At 45.9% G+C, this 22,335-nt stretch overlaps 1 protein-coding gene and 1 long non-coding RNA gene across 4 annotated transcripts in view; both read left to right on the top strand.

Annotated features, from left to right (window-relative positions):
- Positions 1–532: 532 nt before the first annotated feature.
- pip4k2ab (phosphatidylinositol-5-phosphate 4-kinase, type II, alpha b) overlaps positions 533–22,335 on the top strand; it is a 40,553-nt gene continuing 18,750 nt past the window's right edge. Inside the window, exon 1 of one of the 3 annotated variants that reach the window (XM_049010718.1) lies at positions 533–1,466. In XM_049010718.1, coding sequence (XP_048866675.1) covers positions 1,326–1,466 — 141 coding nt within the window. In that variant the 5' untranslated portion in view covers positions 533–1,325. Of the gene's footprint in view, positions 1,467–12,721; positions 12,880–22,335 lie in introns of those variants that run through there. The other 2 variants (XM_049010719.1, XM_049010721.1) reach the window with 2 other exon arrangements.
- LOC125740038 (uncharacterized) lies at positions 16,806–19,467 on the top strand. Its single transcript, XR_007397428.1, has 2 exons — positions 16,806–18,172; positions 19,232–19,467. It is a non-coding gene; the product is annotated as an uncharacterized LOC125740038 (long non-coding RNA).

The raw sequence follows: 22,335 nt of genomic DNA, 5'->3' as shown, positions 1-22,335 counted from the left end.
AACACACTTTCATTTTACAGTTAAACGCATGGAATATGTAAAATATAACAAAGTGGAGTAACAAACTGCAGCCAAATAGGGTACAGTTTAGAAATTTCATCACTTGGAAGACGATTGCATTCGGCTATAAATATGCTCGCGCCGCGTTTAAACGACTTTAAAATTCTGAGAACTATTTTGCTCCAAAATACACTAAGTCACTTGTGATGGTTTCCGGCTTTTGATGTTGGATGTGTTTATGGATATATTACCATTTCAGGAATAATGTACATGCAAGTGTGCTTCGCCAGTTCAAAGTAATTTTAAATATTATAATATTGAATCCATTCATTTTTCTGGCCGCTTATGCTGGTCGGGGTCGTGGCTTATAATGTAATATACCTAAAAATTGTATAACATGTGTCAATTTATGTACATGTCTTGAAGAAAACTAGCAGATGACGGTAATTTGCAGGTATGGCATTGCGCCCTCCCGAGCAGAGGCATCGCTGTAACGACGTGTAATGAGAAACATAGACATAATCTGTCAGCATGTCGGAGCGCTGGTCTCCTCCTTCCTTCAGCTGTCAGTCAGCAGAATAGCACCCGGCCGGAAGCAGTGGAGGATAGCTGCAGATTTTCACTCGTTCAGAATACACTTTTGGGCGGTTGCAGCCTGATATTTCTGTCGCATGGAGTAATCAAGCCGCTTTTCTCCGTTGTCATCACTGGGGACCTGCAAAAAGAAGGAGAGGCTTTGCGCTGCACGTACCAGTGCTGTTTCTGCGCAGTGGGCTGTTCTGCTCGGATTCGGGCTGCTTTGGAAGCCCCCGCTGATGAGCTAGATCCGTCAGCTTTAGCGCTTTCGTATCTCAGCGTGGCCAGATTTTGATCATTTGGGCGTGTGGAAGATGGGCCTGGCGGAGCCGATGGATCGCTAGCTTAATTGCGGCTCAGCTCCTGGCGTTGAAGGGAGAGGGGTGACTGCTGTCCGTGGAGCCGGGCGTGCTAGCGCTGGCGGCTGCTCGTTAGCCAGCTAGCAGGGGACTGGCGAAAAGAGAAGGAGCGGGCATATCGATCCGGCGCTTCATGCACGGCTAACCCGATATCTGCACGGCATGCTGAGGGGGACGGGGGCTTAGGTGGCGACGGAAGGACGAGCACAGATAACCAGTTTCTTTCGCTTTATCCCTTTTTTTGGGGGGGAGGCTTCTGAGCTGGAGAAGCGCGCGGCGGTTTAGCAACAGCAGCGCGAGCTGTCCCCCCTCCCTTCCCTCCCCGCCGCCCACAATTCGACCGAACCGACTTAGCTAGCTAGTTAACCTAGCTAGTCAGCTTTACTAAATATGGCCTCGGCCAGCAGCATCGCCGCATCTATCGCCAGCAAAACCAAGACGAAGAAGAAACACTTCGTGGCCCAGAAAGTGAAGCTGTTTCGCGCCAGCGACCCGCTGCTCAGCGTCCTTATGTGGGGAGTCAACCACTCGGTAAGTAAAGCGGCTCCAGGGGGGTTCATGTGGAGCCGGCCGGGGACGCCGGACGCCGACCCCGCGGTGCAGTCGAACCCGAATCGAATCGACACGTTGAAGGAAAGCGCCTGATTGTCGCGACACCGCCTGTTAGCTGACATTACGCGCGTACTCGATGAACCGAATGTACGACGTCATGTCGCGATACTGGGGGGGGGGGCATCTTGCTTTTTCGGATGCTGAGGTAATTGGATGCTAGTCCAAGGTTTTTTTTGCCATCTCTGGCGGCTTTTTTTCTACGTGTAATGTGTAATTATATTGCCGTATTACATCTGTCATTTTAAAAAAATATTTTTATTTATCTTGTCGATTAATCAATTCAAAAAGCTACACTTCTGTCTTATCGCGACAGTCCCGATTAGAGCTAAAATACAGCGTGTTTAAGAAGAGTGTTGCAGTTCTGTAGTTTCAGTTTTTCTTGTTTTCCTAACTAGTTCTGACAAATGGCAACATGTTTGCACAAGTCATCCAGCATATTCAAGGACACGTATGTGTCATTCAGGGACACACACGACAAGGGGGGGGGACAGGATGGCGTGTGACACGGACGATGACGCAGTGCTGGTGGGACCACGGTGGCACGTTGACAGCACAGTGTTCTGCCATTTGGGTGCTTTAGACTGCAGTCTAACGGGACGTATTGAAACGTTGCCATTGCCAAGGTGATGTACCTTGTGTACAAGTGTGTCTGCTGTCAGTGTCCATGTATTACATATGACACACTTTAGAATTAACCTCAGGGAAATGTTGAGGTTGTACGTTCGCTCTGCGTATAATGTATATACATATAATTTCAGTCTAAGATGCATAACATGAACAAACTGCAACCTAATGTTTCTCAAATAATTCCTTCTAAATAATTCTTAAGTAGTGTTTGGTCTGTAGGAATTTTGTTGCATGAGAGAAATAGAAAAAACTGGCAAGAATGCCAATGTAATAAGTTCATATATAATAAAAGGATGCCGCTGCACTCATGAATTTGACATCTTTGAGGAAGGCAGTTTTCATTTTTGCAAACGCATGTCGGATCCTTCATGGTTGACTCAGCTGCCAAGTTGATATACGATTTATGTAAGTGCTGGCATGTGTTTACTCCTAAGCGACACCTGACGCCTGAAATAAGTGGAAGAATTGGATAAATAAAAGACTTGGTGCATGGTACCAACTTGCTCAAAGATCAAGCCTTCAGGCTTGCGTGGATCGTCTGTCTTGGGTCTGTTGTAGAATTCGTACATCATGTATCTGGTTCATTATGCATTATTCAGAAAGATGCTGTTGTACCTTAAGATGGACTTTACTGTCTGGAAGTTTGATCCTTCTGGATGAGATGCAGTAACCTGTAAAGGAATGTGGTTTGCTGCCTTTTAATGGTGTTTAGTGTAATTTAAAGAGTGGGAGAAGAATATTATGTATATTATTTTCATATGAGCAGACTCTACTACTTTTTACAAATTTGCTCAGTCTTAAATGCATTCTCCTTTAGTCAAAAATGTATGGTTTCTAACTGCAGGGTTGGGTCTCTTTAAATGTTGTTATTCTTGACCACTGCGATGTTTATTTTGTAGATGATCTGTATGGGGAAACACTGTTTTTAGCGGTTTATTCATTGCACTAGTGTACTTCTCTGTGATATGCAGAACCTAAGATAATGTTGTGTGGTGTGGGGGGGCATGGGGGGGGAAAGACATCTACGAGCTCTGTGAAAGTGCTCTCATTTGATCAAGCTGCTACTTGCATGTAGACACTACATTGATGGCCAGTGAGCAACTTCTGAGATGGACAGCAGTCTCTGCTATCCGGAAGACTTGTGCATAATTTGTTTAATGACATTTGAATAATTCACATGCTGTCTTTAAAGCTCCATTCCATTTGTTTTAATTTCACTTTTATGAGCTGCAATACAGGGAAATGCGTTGCTAGCTCTGGGCATGGTAATGTCATTCATGAATATTTAACATACACGTTTTAATTGGTGGATAGTACCACAATCTTTTTTTGAAAGAAAAAAAAATTGTTAAAAGGTGGTGAGGCGTAGTGGGTAGTGCTGTAATCTCACACATCAAGTGTCGGAGATTTGAGTTCCATCTTAGCTCTTTGTGTGACCAGTTTTATTCTCCTCTTCTTGTGTGGGTTTCCTCTGGGTATTCCTGTTTCTTACCACACTCCAAAAACGTGCAGTTAGGCCTAGCTAGCGTCTGAATTACCCAAAGAGTTTGATTCTGTGAGGGAGTGCGTGAGTGTGTGGGTCCGTGCATGGTTGTCTTGTTATAGATTGGTATCCCGTCCAGGAGGTACCCCTACCTCTACACTCTCAGAAAAAAGGGCAAAAATGTGTACCCTCAAGGGCAGGGCTGCCCAATTCTGCTTCTGGAGGGCTACCACCCTACAGAGCTTAGCTACAGCCCTAATGTAACACATCAGATACAGATAATCAGGCCCTTCAGTATCACCTCAGTATTAGAGTCAGTTATGTTGAAGTTAAGCTGGTTCTCATACTAAGATATAACTGAAGTGCCTGATTATCTGTATCAGGTGTGTTAAAATAGGGCCGCACCTAAGTTCTGCAGGTTGGTAGCTCTCCAGGAACGGGGTTGGGCAGCCCTGCTCAAGGGTCTGCCAATCGTACCCTTAGCTCAGTGGTTCTCAAACTTGGTCCTCAGGACCCACTGCCCTGCTTGTTTTCCAGCTATCCCTGCCCTACACACTGCTGATTACCTGGATCAGGTGTGTTCAGTCAATCAGAAGCTGAAAGACAGCTGGGACTTGTGTGTGGGGCAGGGATAGCAGGAAAACATGCAGGGCAGTGGGTCCTGAGGGCCGAGTTTGAGAACCACTGCCTTAATTGTACCTTTTAAGAAATGGACTGTGAGGAACATTAATGACGTTTGTACATTTGGGATGTTCTTCAGAGTCAACGTCTGTACCTTAAAAGGTGCAATTACAAGGGTACAGCCCCAGTGCCAAGCGAAGGTACAAATATATGCCCTTTGTCAAAGCTCCCTACAACATTGACCAGGATGAACAATTAAAAGATGGATGGATGTTAAAATGAGGCAAATTTTTCATGTCAGGAATGGATTTCAGATGCACATCCAGTAGACCCTAATAAATAAATAAACTCCATACATGAGTTCTCATCAGGTAGTAAAAAAAAATGCTGGTCAGTAAGTTTCCAAAATACAACAAAATCCACAGATTCTTACAGCGTAAGTAGTTGTGTTAAAGAAAGTAATTTGGGACTTTACCTAGTCAATTCAGTAGTAATAAATGTATTTCAGAGTAATTACATTTGGGTTGCCAGAGCCAAATTTGTATGGAAATATTGAACGCTAACATAATTATGCATCTTCTTTTAAATGCTTATTAAAATGTGTTTAGAAAAAAGCATCTTTGTTGTTTTTTTTTTTGGCCCGTGATAAAGAACCACATTCTATAATTGGACAAAACGCTTTTCCTGAGCTCTCATTTTCACATTCGGAGGACTCTGTTAATCCTGATCTCATCCATCTAACGATGCAGGTGTAAACAGAGCTAATCACTAATTGCTCTTTGTCTGTGGCGCTTAATTGGGCCAAGGGGAATCTGATTTACCTCTGAGACCCTCCTTCGGCGTAAGATGGTCTTGCACAATCTGGAGGGTCGTTGCATGAAATCATCCGGGGTTTGTTTGCGGAAGACCGGCCAGGATTATCATAACATTTATGTGAAAATGGCTTCATGGGCATGCAGTTTTCAGTGTGGCGCGAGATGCCTTTTCTTGCTTCGTTTTTTCAGTATCTGAAATTCCACTGCATCTGTACAGACAGGAAGTAACACCAGTGACTCATTCTGTCATAGGACTTGAGAGGCCGAGCTGCACATTCGTGTTTCTGAATTTGTACTCGTCTGCTTTGTGAAAAGCACCGAAGGGCCGTCTTCATGATCTGTTTCCCAACACAATGACCCACTTAATCTGCATCCTCTTTCTAGACAAATATAGATAAACCAGTAGTAGAGTAACAGGTTGGAAAGTATGAAAGTTTTATTCTGAGCACCTCAGTGCAGAATTCTCTCCCCGGAGAGAGACTTTTAAATTCTCTCCATAGGAAAATGTCAGAATCAAATTAACTTGGCATTTCTCACAGCGAATGCTGAAATTTGACAGTCCTTATGTTCAGCTAAGAGTTTGTTGATGCTGTTTGTTTTGGTTTTTTTTTGCTTGTACATTTATATCCTGCAGTACCAGCTATGTATTTAGGGTAAGCGGTTTATGTAAGAGTGCTGGTTTTGGAGCTCGAGTTAGTTCATTTTATCATTAGGTATTGCGTTTATGAATGGCCCAGTAACTGTAGTTTTGCACATAATAGAAGCCATTCACAATTCTCCGCTTTTCCTTAAGGATTTCCTTTTGATATAGCTTTCGCCCAGATGATGAAATAACAAGGGTTAACAGGTCATACAACAATGACGGTTTCTCTGGGAGGTCTTTTGCGCCTGTTCTCTTTGGAAAGGGGCTGGTTTTACCCTCTATCTTCTCCGGGTTGACTATGTAAATGGGTGAAAAATTAGTAAGTCGCCTTCGAAATAAGGTACTTTGATTGGATATTTCTTGCAGTTTCCAGCGACATATCCCGTGCAGTGTCGCAGTGAGCCTGGGGCCTATCCAGGAAGTATAGGGTACAAATGAGAGAAGAAGAAGTATGGGACCATCACAGGGCATGATAAACACATCTATTGGTGCTATTTAAAAGTGTGTAGAGCAAGAGCACATGACTGACTGACCGTAGTGAGTGAAGCCTCCCCAGCTATTTGTGGAGGGTGCCAATTCTGAGCCTCAGATTATATTATTTTATTTTATTTTTCAGGGTATCAGTTTCAGCGTATTGAAATAGCTCTCTCTTCCATCAAGCATACAGTTTGCTTCTTTTTTTGTGTCCCCTCTGTTTTCTTAAGCCAGTCTGATGTTCTTTTTGGACAGCGGGATCTGGAAAGGATTACAGGTGGCTGAGTCATTCTCCACCCCAGAGCAGGCAGACGGCTCAGCCCAAGGCCCGTCTGTACATTAGCCAATCCGAGGGCCCAACTGGGCATGCTCCTGGAAGGGAAGTTCTTAATGCGCCCCTGCTCTTATGTCGACTTTTTAAATAGGAGCTGGTTAAAGTGGAATAATGCGAAGAAATGAGCAAATGCATTGGCTGCCCCTGGTGGAGGAGAAAAGATAAGATTGTTCGAGGTCGTATAGGCAGGTCTTTGCTGCGGGGTAGAAGCAACACACTTCTTCAGAGGGAAGAAATGGTGGGTGTCAGATCTTGTAGAGACATCAAAACACCTGAGACTGTGGGTTACAGAAGAGTTTTAAAGTCACTAGGGTTCTGCACTGATTTTAAATTAGCATTATAATTGAAAGTATTTTCAAAAGATGGGTTTAGGATGTCTGGTTCATAGAGGTAACGGAATTGCCGTGGTTTGTCATAACCGAGAGGAGGTTTTAGCTGTCTTTCTATGTTTCTCTTCATCCGCAGCACAAACTTGTCTGTCTAAAGATCCCTTTTTCTTATTTACCCCTAGAAACCACCCAAATAGTCCCAGCTTACTGGGTTAGTCAGCCATGCTCGCTGTCCATGGCGTTTCTCCATTTATCAAGCAGCGCTAACACTTTGTAATCGTCAGCAGCTCTTCGGGTCCATCTGTTCAAGGATGCACTTATCACGATGACGGACAAGCGTCGACCCGCTGCACCTCCGCGCGGCCCGTCGACCGCGAGCAGATGACGCCGCTCGGAGTTAGCGCCCGGGTAGAGATCCTCTGCAAGCTTTACGTTTACAGGAGCCCAGGGGCCCCTTCTTCAGTATTCCTGTCCATGCTCTCTGTTCAGGGCTGCACCTATATACGATGCCCCTGGTGTCAGGCCAGTTGCTGCGTTTCATAAACGTGGCATTTTTTTATTTTTTTTTGTGAATGAGGTTTGATTTAAGATATTAATGCCCCAGTGACCTCAGCAAAAGCATTTGTACTCCTTGCCGGAATGTCCCCTGCGCTCACCCCCACCTCCACCTGCATGTGAGGGTGTGCAACGATGGCGGTAACTGCACGCCGTAGCATCCGCCACGCACTACTCAGTTCCACACATTGTCTAGAGCAATAACAAACCTCAGCGCTTCCTGTTTTAAACTCTGTTTCCTGTTTATATTTTGCACGGTTTCTTATTACTAGTGCTGGGTACCGATGTGTGGACGGCCGGCCATAGTGGTGGCTTGTTTGTTTCTTCTGACTTCTGCTGTTGTGGCGTGATGACGATGATGATGATGATGATGATGATGATGATTTTTGCCACATACGGTGCTACTTCGGCGGTTTCTGTGGCTTGGCACGTTTTCCGGAGTGCCGTATTCAAGCAGGTCAAGTTCTTCGGTCCAAGTAACAATCTTTTAAACTGAATGCTAACATGGAGACCCAGTTTATGGCGTATTGGACGTTTAATAAACCAAGCGTGACAGTGTTGGCCTAGATCATGTCTCCAGAAAATAAGGCGCGTATGAGTTCCACCATCAATGAGCGCATGTCCCTCAGCCGAACTGAACTGAGCGTGCTGTGAACAAAATGGCAGCCTTTATGAAAGATGAATTCCGAGCTGTTGATCTGTTTGGACTCTGTTTAATTCTGCGATTTGTTATACGGCGTTTTAGTTGTGAGTTACGCCGCCCCAGGCACTGTTGCGCACAATGATTCTTTCATTAATAAAGCAGTGAACCAAGAGCTCAAAGGGAACCATAATTAAATTTAAGTTATTTAAGAATGCTTAAAGTCAGAATCCAGCAACACCCACGTACTGTTTGACTGTTCTTTGTTTGACTGCTCTTTGTTTGTCTGTCCAGGTTGCTGCAGAGGTCATATAGATACCATGCATGGATAAAATTTATGGGGAGAAGGGGAGGAAAGAATGCAAAGAAAAATGCCGGGGGCTGAAACAGCACAGAGCCCTCCTTATCTTTAGTGACCTCATCAATTGCCAGATTTCCAGCTGCTTCCTGTTCCTCCATTTGCAACTCGCTGTAATTCTAATTGTTCGGCTTGTGTGAAACGACTGCCGTTTTGCTCAGAATCGAAGGCGGCGTCTGAGCACGTCATGAAGGTTCAGGACAAGCCGGGTCTGAGCTTAGTTGTTCCGAGAAGAGATTTACTTTAGAAGCCGTGTCGATTTTTAAATGCGTTTGATTCTGACTTTTTTGTTTTGTTCTTGTGAATTTGGCTGAATGCTTGTTTAGTCTGTAAAAGAAGGAAAAAATAACTAAAAAAAGCTAAAGCCTCTCCATGCATATAAATTTTGTCCACTTAGGTGATGCTGTTAGCCTGGGTAACATAAAAATTGTACACATTCAGGAAGTGTTTTTAAGTTGCTCTATTAGGAGCCCTGTTTAGTCACCCGCCTGAGATGCCTTGGGAATTACTCCTTCCCAATTAGCAGACGCGACGTTTCTTGGACTTCGGGCACTCTGTGAAGCATCAGCAGTGTACTTCATAGACTGGGCCAGGCTGCTTGGTAGGTGTCTGAAGTCAGCTGATGATGTTTTTTGCATTTTGGGGGCTTTCACACGTGTCAAAGTCTATCGTGGATCTTTAGGATTTAACTCCACATAGGAGCGAACCCGGCATTACCGAAAGAGCATCTGTAGTTGAATGGGAATTCTTGCCCCGGCCGTGGCTATCAATGACACGCCCTAGGATAGCGCAGGCAACTGCTCTCATGAATCATGTAAGCAGCGCTTGTCTCGGGGTGAGGTCAGACTCTTAAACAATGAGTGCCAGGCAGTCCCCTGCCAATACAGGGGAGGTCCCATGTCCCATCTGATCAGCTTTGAGGCCTGTCGTTAGCCCCGTGTAGGTCACCCCTAGAGTGGTCTGGGTTCAAGGCACATCTACTTATGATGCAGGGGGGGGGGGGAACGGCTGGAGTAGGTCAGAGCAATTCTCATCCGCAAAAAAATCAATTTAAAAACAAGTGTTTGTAAAACGGGTCCGTTATTACAGCATGTGAATGTAGCTGCGGCAGGGCAGTGTGATTCACTGCGTCAGTTACGAGGGCTGTGGGGGGATGAGCAGCTGACCCACAAGCAATAAAATACAACTCTAGGTATTGTAGCCCTTGTGTTACTTGTCTGGCCTCATTGGTTGTATTTTTTTCGGATACCATCCATGGTTACCACAGGGCTCTGGACATCAGAGCGTGCCTGGAAGGTAGCCCAAATGAACGTCACGGTCCTGCTTCTGACGATATGAACGGTCATTTACAAAATCGGGTTCCGGCTCCATTCTGAATACCGTGCCGCTAATCCGTGTCAGATGGGCGTCGGTATCCAGGTCTGCATAGATAGCGTGGGAGATGCGACAGTCATGCTCTCAGCTTCTGCAGCCGCTGAATCCATGCATGTTTCTGCAAGCGTCGTTACAGGAAGTGAATGATTATGGCGCCCAGTAAATAATGGCGTGTACAAAAGACAATGATTGGCGTTCAGTCTATTATTTTCCGAAGCATTAACTTTCCTGAGAGTATAATTTAATACCATCCGAAAGTCTTTGAGATGATGAAGCGCTTTGCGGAACACTAGAAACACTTGTGTGAGAAAATGTGCCCAGCATTCAGAATGATGCATTGGCAAAATTGAGTTGATTGCACAGAAAAATTATAAAGGTTAAAGCGGTATTGTGATAAAGGCGGTTGGCTTTGTTTGCCTTCATTAGCCGTCATGCTTCTGTGCCTTGATGCTCTTCACGGATGTTTCAAACCAAGGCTGACAGTCTTTCTCGAAGACTGATGGCGGTCTGACGTCAGTCTTTCTCGAAGACTGATGGCGGTCTGACGTCAGTCTTTCTCGAAGACTGATGGCGGTCTGACGTCATTCTCGAGGTGAAAAAACGGAAACGCAGCCTGACGAGAAAATGAACCGTTGAGCCGTTATCAGGAGGTCAGCAAGTCACTGGGGGAAAAGTGAAAGCGAAAGCTGAGAGCGCCCAAAAAACAGCACGTACCACATTAATTTTCTTCTTGTATGCTCTTTATTTAGTGAGTAGATGATTTCCATATATATAGTCTCGGCTTAGTTATATATTTATATACACAAAATAGATGGATAGAGGATGACATGTCATGAGGGAGTGCCACTAAATGGTAGTTGTGTATTTTTACCTTTTTACAGATATTTATGTATGAGTCATAGCAGGTGGGACAGAACACGTTGCCATATACTGTAGGGTTGCTCAGAACGATGATTACAGGTTATGGGGATTCTATTTTTTTCCCCCTCCGAATGCCCTTCTTTCAGACCAGCTGGCTCTTAATTTAGTCTTAATCCACTCAGAGCCAGCTGTGTGTCATTAATTAGGCACTCTCCGCATGGCGCTGCAAACAATTAGCTGCATTCCCACAACGGAAACTTTTTCTAATCTAGGCTTTAACGTGGATGCCTTTTGCAACGTGCATTCACTTTGACAGACAGCACTGTTAGATATTTGAAATAATATACTTTTTTTCTTTCCCACGTCTTCTAGATTTCGGTCCTTTTGGTTTTGTTTGATATTGTAAAAAAAAAAAATTAAGTGCTACCGGGCATCCTTTGATGGTATTTTGCACCCTAAAGTGTAAATCTTCTACAAAGAGCCAGAGCTTGCGGAGATTTACGGTAGATTTGGTTGACGGTGATGCTGGCCGCTTCGGAGTTCCCCAGAGCCTGTACAGGGAACCCCCCCCCCCCCCCCCCCCCCACTTCCACTCCTGCACCCATATTCCTCTATAGCCTCTGAAGTGCCCACTCATTATGCAAAGAAGCAAGCTGTTGGTCGCCATCTTGGGCTGTCTTTGTTCTTATTGTAATGCTGCCGATGGAGGGGATGGAAATGGGGTGCCGAGTTGGTTCATAAAGTGAAATGTTTTTGAACAGGTTATGTGGCTTCTCGGGGGGGGGGGGGGCTTTGAAAAGCACTGGTTGTGTGCAACACTGTGAGTAGTTGCTTTAGCAGTAGAGCTCGCGGTACCCGCACCCTGGATAGTCATCGGCTCGCCTGTGTTACATGCATGCTGCTCTTCAACCATGGCTAAGATGAAGACTGGAAGCTGTCAGCAAAATGACACTGGTTTCGGTCTCAACCTCGAAAGCTTCTCCCGGAATGAATGTATCTCCTTTTCTCTCTGCTGTTCTCTCGCTCCCTCGATATTTCTCTTACTGGCCTCCTCTCTGCAAAGGCTTGGGTAAGGCACTTCTAAAAATAGCCGTAAGCCTTCATGTGGCAGTAGGTGAACAGGCACACCATATTTATCAGCCCCCTTTATCCAAGTGGCGATAACATCCCTTAATTCTGTGTGCATTATAAACCTGGGTTAATGAAATTCTGACCACCAGTGACCAACGAGCGCAACCGCACTGTAAATGTTCTACACCTATCTACCCTATCTTGGGTAATCTATTGAGGGCAGCAAGCGACAAGCTCAAATCTTCAGTGCCAAATGTCTGTGGCAGCTGGAAGTAGCGTCGTCCTAGTGTGATTGAAGTGGGGAATTCCATACTGTTTGTATATCTGGGCAGAGAGAATACCCTGTGGCATTCCGTCCGTGCGGCGTGTTGGGCGGACTGTCTTGTTGCTACCCCGTCCGGCTGTTCTCCCTGCTCTATGGCGCAAGGCGGGAGCAAACTCCCTGGGGCTTGTACCAGCTCTGCTGAGGGCCTCTCCGGAACGCCGTCCAAGAGTCTGACTAAGGCAGAAGCGAGGCAGACAATATAGTGGGTAATTATGGGATGGGAACCCCGGCAAGCATCGACAGCAATGAGACAGCGAGTCTGAGCCATGTAATCAGGGTGTAGCCTCACTGTTTCGCTGCAGGTGGGGAAACAGGCCATAAACCATAGAATTGTCCCATGATTTCTCTGACTCCGCAGCATTTACTGGAGGGTAACTCAGGTGGTGGTTGCTTTGCATGGTTGGTATGGGGGGGGGCTGCTGAAGTGTAGCAGAGCATAGATATAAACTGTTCAGCGATCAGAGGAGTTGGCTCCATGTGAAACACTATGGGTGCGTCGCTGATGTCATAAAAGCACAGCTTGTCCTTATAAAAGTGGGGGTGTTGTCTTACTGGGAGTTATGACTGTTGTTGAGTTCATGACATGGTATTTTGAAAAAATACTATCAAGATGTTTTTTTTTTTTCCTTTTCTCTACGGCCTTTAAAAGATGTTTGTCCGCAGTGTGCTGTAGGAGCATGCTGGGGGACTTCGGTGTTTACTAACTCAGTCGGGGGTGTCAGGTATCGGGAGTTCGGACTGGATGAAGGCGTCTGTCGAGGAATGGGAAGCAAGAGAGGACGTTGTGAGTGGCGGATTGTCCCGCGGCCTGCAGCTTAGCAGGTCTAAACTTCATTTTAATCATTATTTTTGTTTCATATCCGATTTTATCTCCAAACACTAACTTTAAGCTGCGAGCCCTCCAAGCTCTATTGTCTTTTGTTGTCTGTTTCTTTGGGTATTCGATAGAGTCGATAGGTGTCGCAGTGCCTAGTTTCAATTGAGTAGTTTTGAGTGATATTGCTTTGCTTTCCTGCTTACTAAACTAAAAGTTCTTACCCTCAAGCAAGAAGTACATTTATGGAACAGAAGGAAATGGTTTCTGTGAGAACTGCTCATTTAAACGTGGCTGCCAGTAAACTGGGGTTGCACTCAGCCTCTTGGGCCTTGCACACTTGCACAAACAATTCAAAACCTCATGCCCCCACCCTCAAATAAACTTCCTAACTATCAGTGGGGCTGAATGAATGAATGAATGAAACAAAAATCTATCACTCTGAATCTGAGGAGTTTCATTTGTAAGTGTGTGTAGAAATTGGTGCAAGGGAGGGTACTGTAGGTATTTCATAGTTGTTTTATTAAGTGGGCAGGGACTCAAGGTTTACATGACATGGCAACATTGGTTGCCAGACTGAGCAACATTTGTTTAAGCCTTTGGCTGTTTTCGAGAAATTGCATTAGTTCTTGAAACCATTGAGCTAACTTTGCTTTGTTTGCCGATTTCCAGTCCACCAATATCCCCCTATGGGCTGTCAGTGTTGCAAATGCGGTCATTTCTAATTGTTTTTGAGTGAATTCCTTAGCATGAGCAGGAGTTCCAAAAGTGGGAACCTCAGCACATGCTTCTAAGGTCATACCGTTCACCTTTGCTAGGGTTTTGAAAGTAATAGACCAAAAATCCGAGATTGTGCAGTATGACCAAAACGTGTGACAGAACTGCAATTTCAGTGTATTCCTTTGTTTTCTGTTTGTTTTTTTTTTTATTGCCTTATAAGCAGTTTTTCTTGACCAAGGTGTCCATCCTGGACCTGAGAAATCTCCGGCCTAAACCGACTACGAATGCACCTTCCTGGGGGCCGAGGACACGCTGAATCACAGAGATGCACTTCCTGTCCTGAAAGCGCCCTCACTCTGCTCTATTTACAATGTAAACCCTAATCCTGTCGTCGCAGTGATGACAGAAAGCGCCCAATGAGATGAGTGACGAGCTCAGAGATGGCCGCTGGGGGGGGGGGGGGGGGGTGGACATTTTGGTGCGTTATACGCTGACCAAAGCAAACCTGGCAGCAAGCCCAATGTTCGAATCTTCTGGGGTGAGGGAATCGCACTGAGCCCATCCTGCTTGCGGGAGGCAGAGGCCCAAGTAATGCCCAGCCGGGAACCTGGGAAGTGGGGGTAAAAACCAAAGGCTGGACAGGTCAGGGGTGTGATAGGGTGGCTGGCTGGAGAACAAGGTGAAAGTGAGGTGAAAGGTCCGTAGCCCGTAGGCATCAGTTTACAGCAATTCTTCCAGGTCAAAACTCCCCCCTCTACAACAGTCACTGCAGTATTAAGTCTCTCCTGCCCCCCACCCCGACGTCCACACCACACACACGCTAGTGCTCCTTCGGATACATGCTGTAACACACATGGAAATAATTGCCTGGGAAAAGGACGTAGGAGACAGAAGAGATAAAGCGATGGAAATGCTTCTTTGCGTATTCCTGCTCTGTTGATCCTGGTTGGCTTCCAAACTCATGAGAAATCGACTCTAAGGAAGGACAGTTTACGCTTGTAGCTTGATATATATACATTAGGTGACAAAAAAAAAAGATAAGCACAAGTAATGGTACGATTTGGATGTAATTTGGTCCACGTGCAGACCATTGATGGGTATGTAAATGATGTGCAAGGAGCTGGCACGTCTAGTCACCAGAGGATGCCTCATATGCGCAATTAGTATTACCAGCACTTGATGGAGTTTGATAGGGGTCGCGTTGTGGGTTTGCATGAGGCCAGGTTGCCGTATCGTGCTGTTGCCTAGTATGTGGGACATTCAGATGTCACAGGACCAATGGGCACCCACACACGTTGTGAAGGTTCCAGTCACCCAAGACGGGCCACACCAAGGGAGGAGCATCATATTGTTTGGCAAACATTACAGAACCCCATGACATCTGCGCCTGCCATCCGGACACCGGTATTGTACTTGTTACAGCATCCTGTGTCATCCTGCACCGTCTCGACGACTGACATCAGCCAGACTACGGGTTCACCGTCCCATGTGTAGGCTGCCGTTAACACCAGCATAGAGGCGGCTCGTAACCAGGAGGCATGGACTGATGACGAGTGGTGTTCACATGGGACCAGCAGTGTGCCCATGCTGCCAAATCTGTTGTCTGTTTGATCTGATATTATAATCATTGTGATCCAGTCACATGACCTTTCAACATGTGCAGATTAATTTCATTTCCACCACTTCGTCGGGGTCCTTAACTTTTTTGCACAATAACTGTTTATTTGGTGGGGGTGTATATCAGCCTTTTTATATTTTCACGTTTCTTTGTGTGTCTGTGTGGGTAATGTTTATGTAAGCCTCGCCATAAACGTTACAGGGCATGACGGAATCCGTTGATAGTGCACATGACAAATACAGAACTTCGATTTTGGAGGTCATCCCTTCAGGGTGGTGATTGGTCGGCCTCTCAGTGCCGTAAACCCATGCTTTCTGTGCGACGGGCTCCCCCTAACGCCGGGATTCACCAGACGTCGCCCTGAAGGGCTGGAATGATGGCCCAATTTGCAGGAATGATGCCTGTGCACCCCCTCCCCCCCCCATCCCCGCCAGCTGGTGGGAGACGGCGGCACTCTGAGGAACGCTTCACTGAAAAGCTAAAAAAAGAAAAAAGCCCCGAAAACAGCTCAGGGAGAAAGAGAGAAAGGGAGAGGTGTAAGAAATCTCTCTAGGTGTTTCTACATGCGCTTGCTGTTCTGAACATGCACAAGCCCCTCGCCACCCCATCCCCCCACCCCCCGCCTCTGCGGTGTCTGTGTCTCTCGCCCCATCAGTCAGGATGATGGGTGCTTTTGAGGAGGTGCTACTCCCACACGAACAGGACTTGGGCATTCTTAAGCTGCAGCTTCTTTGGGAGACGCGGTCTTTAAATTACAGCATTTAATTATTTTTAATGAAATCATCTGACAGTCGCGTGATTGTTTCCACTGTAAAAATGGGTTCGCACAGGCTGGGAAGCGATCCATAGTATAACACGATAACCTGATTTGGCTGCACCCCCCCCTGCCCCTCCCGCCGCGAGGCGGCTCAGCCTGGCTGCAGTGGAGTGTGCGCATTTTGGTCTGCATGGTGCCATCCGGCGTATCCTGAGGGAATAGGGACCGGGCGTCAATGCCGTGTCCTTGGGGCCCAGTGGCACTGTTCCCAGTCCCGCCCGGCCAGGTGGTCCTCACTCTGACGTCACCCGCTCACTTAGACCTGGGAGAGCACCGGGGGTGGTGGGCTGGTATTTTGGGCCGCAGTGCTACAGCTGCGTCACAGGGAAGGTGTTAACCCCGTCGCCGGCCTGTAGCCAGGATGCTGGCAGCACACTCTCTGGAACTTTTTTAAGGTGCATCATCAGTCGTCCCCCCCCACCACCACCACCCTGTGTAATGCATTACTTGACTGGCACCCTAGTGCATTCTGCGGTGTGCTCCAGGCTCACTGTCACCCTGTACTGGATAAGTGTTACTGAAGATGTTTGGATGGATGGTTGATCGGGATCCAGGGTGTGAGGTTGTCAGTGCAGTCAGCGTGGTTGTCACTGCATGTGTCGTTGCAGTGTTGCGTGTCTTCGTTCTGCGGCTGGAATTTCAGACTTGGGCCGCAAGGCCTGTGACCTCACTGCCGTTACCGGCGGGACGAGCCTGAGAGCTGGATACGCTCCCCCTTTGCCGTGTAGGCCCGTGGATTTCCCGTGAGCCTCTACATGATTGATTGCGGGTCACAGCGGTAAGTTTGACATAGCCAACCCGGCGATTGGCTCACGCATGATGGGGGCTGAAATTCCAAATGAATCACGCGGGCGCTGAAACTGGAGACGAGACAAAGCTTTGTGTTTTGTTTAAATACAGCCTAGGGAGTCAGTTTGGTCAACAGTGACAGGTAGTAACAGCATATTCTTTTTGAATTAGATGCATTTCTTAAAATGCCTTTTCCGCAAATCTTGTTTTTGATTCTCTGTCACTTTGTGAGAGGGTACAGTGGGCACTGTGCTTTTGGGCGTTTTCTTCCACTTAATTTTTACGTGCTCTAGTGCATTGGCATCTCCGTTCTTGACATTTATGGTATTTTCTTGTATGTGCTAATGGGTTCGTTTTTCCATCCTGCATGATGCCAGTGATTCGGCCATTGGGATCCGGGCGTCCTCTTCCATTCAGTCACGCTTTCACACAGGCGCCTTGAAGTTGGTCTCGTTTTAATGTAAATTTCTGCCTGTTGTTGCGTTAGTCTGCATCATACATTATTCAGAGTTCATGAAGTCAGTTTTGATGCCTGATTTCAACGTTTCTGGCATAGAATAAAGTCCTGAAAAACAAAGTAGAATATTTGGTCTAGTCAACAATCGCGACCAAAAGTCGTAAGAGACCCAAATGTTGGGGTGTTTCGGTCATAGACTATCAAATGCCTCTGTTATTTTGATGCAGTGCTTCCTGGAAAGTGTTAACTTCAAATGAGTTAGCAGTTTTCTCTGAAGCTGACCTATATGTACAGATACTGCATATTTAATGAGCTATTTTTAAGTATCGCAGCTTAAATGTCAATCAAATGGTCCAGTAGTTTCTCTAAAACTAATGGATCGGCAATTTTGTCTCAAATTTCTTTGAACGAATAGATGATGCTTCAGATCAAAGTACATGTATAATATGCGCAAGGTCAAAGCAAGGCAGCTTTAAAGAACTGTAAATAAAGGTCTTTATTTAGATTTATTTCACTGTGGGATTATTTTTGGACCAATAACAGTTTATGTCCTAGTTATTTTTTGCTTTTAGTTTTGATAGTTCTTGCAGAGTAACAGAGTGCAGAATATGGCACAGGGTTTTGTACTGTATATAGAGTTTTTCCTTTTTGTTGCATTAATTATGAAGTTGCTAATTAGCGTTAGCCTTAATGGGGTGTTTTTTCAGTGACTGGGGAGAACCAGACATAAAAGGGTTCAATCACAGTTTGCAGTGTTGAACAGGCATAAGAGATTTGCAGGCAAAACCGCAGCATGTAACTTCGTCTTGGGAACTTTAATAACTTCTGACCAAAAAATGCTCCCCTACGCTTCAATTTGGAGGGAGAGGTTGTCACTGGACAGTAAACGCATCATTCCAGGTTTGAGCAAAGGGATGTGGCATGCTAGAACATCAAGGCAGGGTAGTGCTCTTTGGTTTTGTTTATGAGTAACTGGTAGCATGAGCATTAAAGAAATGTGGGTGTTTATTTCGTGGTGAAGAATGTTGTAGACTAAGCGTATTGATTTGTGTACAGTCGAACCTCGTTACTACGTACAAGATGGGATATCAAAAACATGTACATTATAAGCATAGAACATTGTAACCACTTAGTGCAAGATGGATGAAAGAACTAACTTAATATCCATGTAAACGATAAAACTTTAATAGAAAAGACCCTTAAATTGACTACAAAACAAACTAACACATTATTACTTGTTAAATAATTCGACAAAGCTCATTTGGATCCTTGAAAATTTCATCCAATGGCCTGAAAATATTAATGAAATATTGGTCAAATTAAATCACTTAACAAGCCATTACTACGCAGTCCAGTAACGATCGGTCAAGGCAACTCATTTAACATGGGAAGTTACAACGCAATAGACAAATGTGTATTGTCGGGCGAAGATCAGGTAAATACAGGTAGATGTAGCGCGACAAGTTGTGGTGGGTGGGGAGAGCGCTGTACGTTGTAACGATGGTTAGTTTTCGTATTTTCTCTAGAAATTTGGATGTTGTATCGAAGTTTACACTGTAAGGGTGTACGCTGTAAACAATGGCTGCTATTGGAATAATACATAGGCTAAAAACGGGAATTAAAAACCTGTACGTTGAAAAGGTGAAAACGTTGTATCCGGGGTACGTAGTAACGAGGTTCGACTGTATAATGTTTTTTTTTGTTACAGTGTATGTACTAGTAACGATGGCAGGTTGATTTTAATTAGGTGTTCATCTCTAGGGACAAATGTATATACACAAAAAATGCTATACTGTTACATAATTCTTATATTTCTTGGCTGATGACAAAACAGAATAAGGAGTTTTGAGAAATCAACACTTTGGTCTTGCAGATATTCTCCTTGCTTCAACTAAATTCTGTTTAGATTCAAGTCTACCTAAAAGACCTCATCGCACCACGATCTCTCCCATCCTCCAGCACTGCTCGACTGGTCCCTCCACCCCTCAAGGCACAAGGAAGACACACATCTCGGCTCTTCTCTGTCCTGGCACCTAGTTGGTGGAATGAACTCCCCCTTGATATCCGAACAGCTGAATCCTTGAATGTCTTCAAGCGACAACTGAAAACATTCCTTTTTCAGAAATACCTGAAGTAGTACTTCTGTATTCTTACTCAGCTCTTTTCCTTGTGTGTGTGTGTGTGTGTGTGTGTGTGTGTGTGTGTGTGTGTATTAAAAAATAATAATAATAATTTTGCACTTTGTCAACAGAATATTCAGATAGATGGTATTCATAGCCTTATTGAGCTAGTATCGGAAAAATTCATCGCAGAGTCTCAAAGCGCTTATGCAAGTTGCCCTGGCTAAGGGCGTCTGCCAAATACTGTAAATGTAAATGTAAAGTTGGAGAGCCATTTTAGAAGTGATATGACTCCCAGGTCACTGTCAAAAACTTGTCAATGTGGTTATAATTTAGGTCAGAATGACCAGAGGCACTTGAGGCACTTGCAGGTTTAAAAGCTGGCATGTAAAAGGCCATACTGGTCATGCTGGAAAGTTGACATTCATCCGCAGTTAGCCCTTTGCACTGATTTCCTGTTGGAGTTGATCATTGTTGTGTCATCACAGCGGACTGTACCACTTGCCAGGCCCAGAGGGGAGCTTTTTAGTTGCTGAATTCCATTCCCTAAGGCTGCTTAGGGGAATTTGTACCACAGGTATGCCGCTTATACTGCAAAGATATTCATACTGATGGGGCAAAAAAATGATAAACTGCTGGAATGTTCCTCTGTCAAATGGCAGCATGACGGCAAGTTTATGAATTAGTAGGAAATACCAGTCCTCAAAACTGATGTCGCTCATTTCCGTTTGCGTTACATTTTATGTTTAGCGGCCGCTTCTCGGGGAAAAGTTCTTCTTAGCCGGTACGTGGGAGCAGTCCTTTCGCATTCACCGTAATGCAGCGTGTTGCTGCAACGCAGTAGCAGAGGGTAATACTCAGTAGCACTCCGATACAAGAAATGCGATGAGCACTTTCCTCTCGTCTTCGGCCCCTTCATGGGGTCGGGAGGCCTGTAGCTCAGGTGCTGTGTCGAAAGACGCTTTCCGCTGAACACCGGCATGGGGGAGAGGGCTGGCCCCCCCCGATGGCAGCGGAGACAGATGGAAGCCACGGGAAGACACGCCAAAATAGAACCACACATAAATGTGTCAGCGCACCCACAGGCCCGTCGGGGTGGTAGGAGACACATGACCGAGGAGGGAGTTCCAGCGAGGAGCTGCAGAGGAGGCTGCAGTCAAGGGCAAAGGGCTGTGAGGTCGGCGGCACACAGGAGGCAAATAAAAACAGTGGAGAGGGGGGGCGAGGAGTGATGTACAGATACAGGCAGGCGCTGCTCGGCGCAAACGCTCACTCTCTTCAGATTAGATGTTTACGGTAACTACAAACGTGCCCTCAGCCAGACCACTTCCATGCAGCATGTTCTGCAAGATCGTGCCCTCGTCACAGCACAAACGTTTCCAGTTTGTTTTGGCTGTCCACAGGGAGTAGGGAATATGTGCCGTGCAAATGAGGAGCAGGATTCCGTTTCAGAATCATCTAGTACATTCCAGCGCTCAAACATGGCCTTGAAACAGCCCCCCCCCCCCCCCAAGATGCACCGTGAAGCAGCGCTTTAGAGTAGTACTTTAGAGATTAATGTAGATGAAGAATCCCCCTTTTCTGAAAGAGGACCTCAGGCTGGCTACGCGAATTCTAAGGACCTCTGACTGCTTCAGGGCAGTCAGAGGTCTAGGTGAAGCTGCAGTGGAGAGCTGCAGCCGTTTGTGTTTTACCATCGGTCTACTGGCAAGGCAAGGCTGGTTGTGATCTTCAGCCTACCATGGTCAATACAAAGTCCATTTTCCAATGGCAAAGTAGGCAGATAAACAATGTTTGCTCCTTGGAAAGGAGTTTATAGATTAGCTTCAGCAATGCTGCCACAAATGGCATGAAACCTGATGGATGCAGGAACTTTTTTTATGTAGAAATTTGACTTCTTGGAAGATCTATGAGCAAGATCTGTTCCGATTAATTCGATGTGGGGGGGGAAAAGATGCCTTTGATTCTGGAATTGCTTGTAGCAGGAATTTAATCAGCTTGCACTGTAATTATTTGCCGAAGGGCAAAGAGCTGCTTGAGTTCATCACCGTTGGCCTGCTGCTCAGATCATCGGTAGACGAGACGGTTTGACTTTGATGCTGTCCAAATGAGGTCCTGAGTTCCAGCGACATTCCCAATAATGTAGTTTCAAAGAGACATGTCGATAACTCATCCCTTTCTGTCCTGGAAGACGCAGAGCTTAGAACGAAGCTGAAAGCTATGCATGCGAAAACATGCACGCCTGATATCTGGCAGCGAATCCAGGAGGGAACACGATACACTCACATACTTGTGCGTCTCTCTCAGTGGAACTGCTGGGGCAGTGTACCTGACTTGGACTCAAACAGAACGCAACTTATGGAGTTACTCGCCCTCTATAAGAACGCCATGTTCGATTTACGCAGCCCTGATAGGTCCTCGAGTGATCAGGTGCTGCCTCCCGCTGCGTGCGTGAGGATAGCGAATCGTGTTCGTCGTCGGTTTGCGCGTGTTCCGTCTTCTCCTCCATTTCCACATCCGTGAGTCAGATGGTTCTGAGATGGGCGACCCAGCAATACCACCCTTAGGAGCAGTGCGAGTCTAAGCCTATTGCTGAAAGCGCGTCATTTTCAGACCTGACGCACCCTGAGGAAGTGTCTCCCACCTGTGAGCTGAACGGTTTCCTGGGCTCCTTCACAGGCGTCAGTCTGCGAAGGTCAATGGATCGATGTCTTTCGCTTAGTGGCCCGTGTTCTCATACATTTTTGCATCCATTTAATACAAACGGCTTCTGTCATGTCACCCCCATCGCTGTCACGTCTGACAGAGTCTCCCAGTCCCCTTTCATCTCATGGCCTGCAGTTTAAGCAACTTTGTTCAAATGTGAGTATCACGCTGCCGTTCTGCAGCTTGACATGTAACAACCCGACATGATGATTACATCAAAACAATCTCCTCTATCCC

The sequence above is a fragment of the Brienomyrus brachyistius genome, chromosome 4 (assembly GCF_023856365.1).
Source record: "Brienomyrus brachyistius isolate T26 chromosome 4, BBRACH_0.4, whole genome shotgun sequence".
Classification (NCBI taxonomy): Eukaryota; Metazoa; Chordata; class Actinopteri; order Osteoglossiformes; family Mormyridae; genus Brienomyrus; species Brienomyrus brachyistius.
The sequence above is the reverse complement of the archived record's forward strand: the minus strand, read 5'-3'. Positions and strand labels throughout refer to the sequence as shown.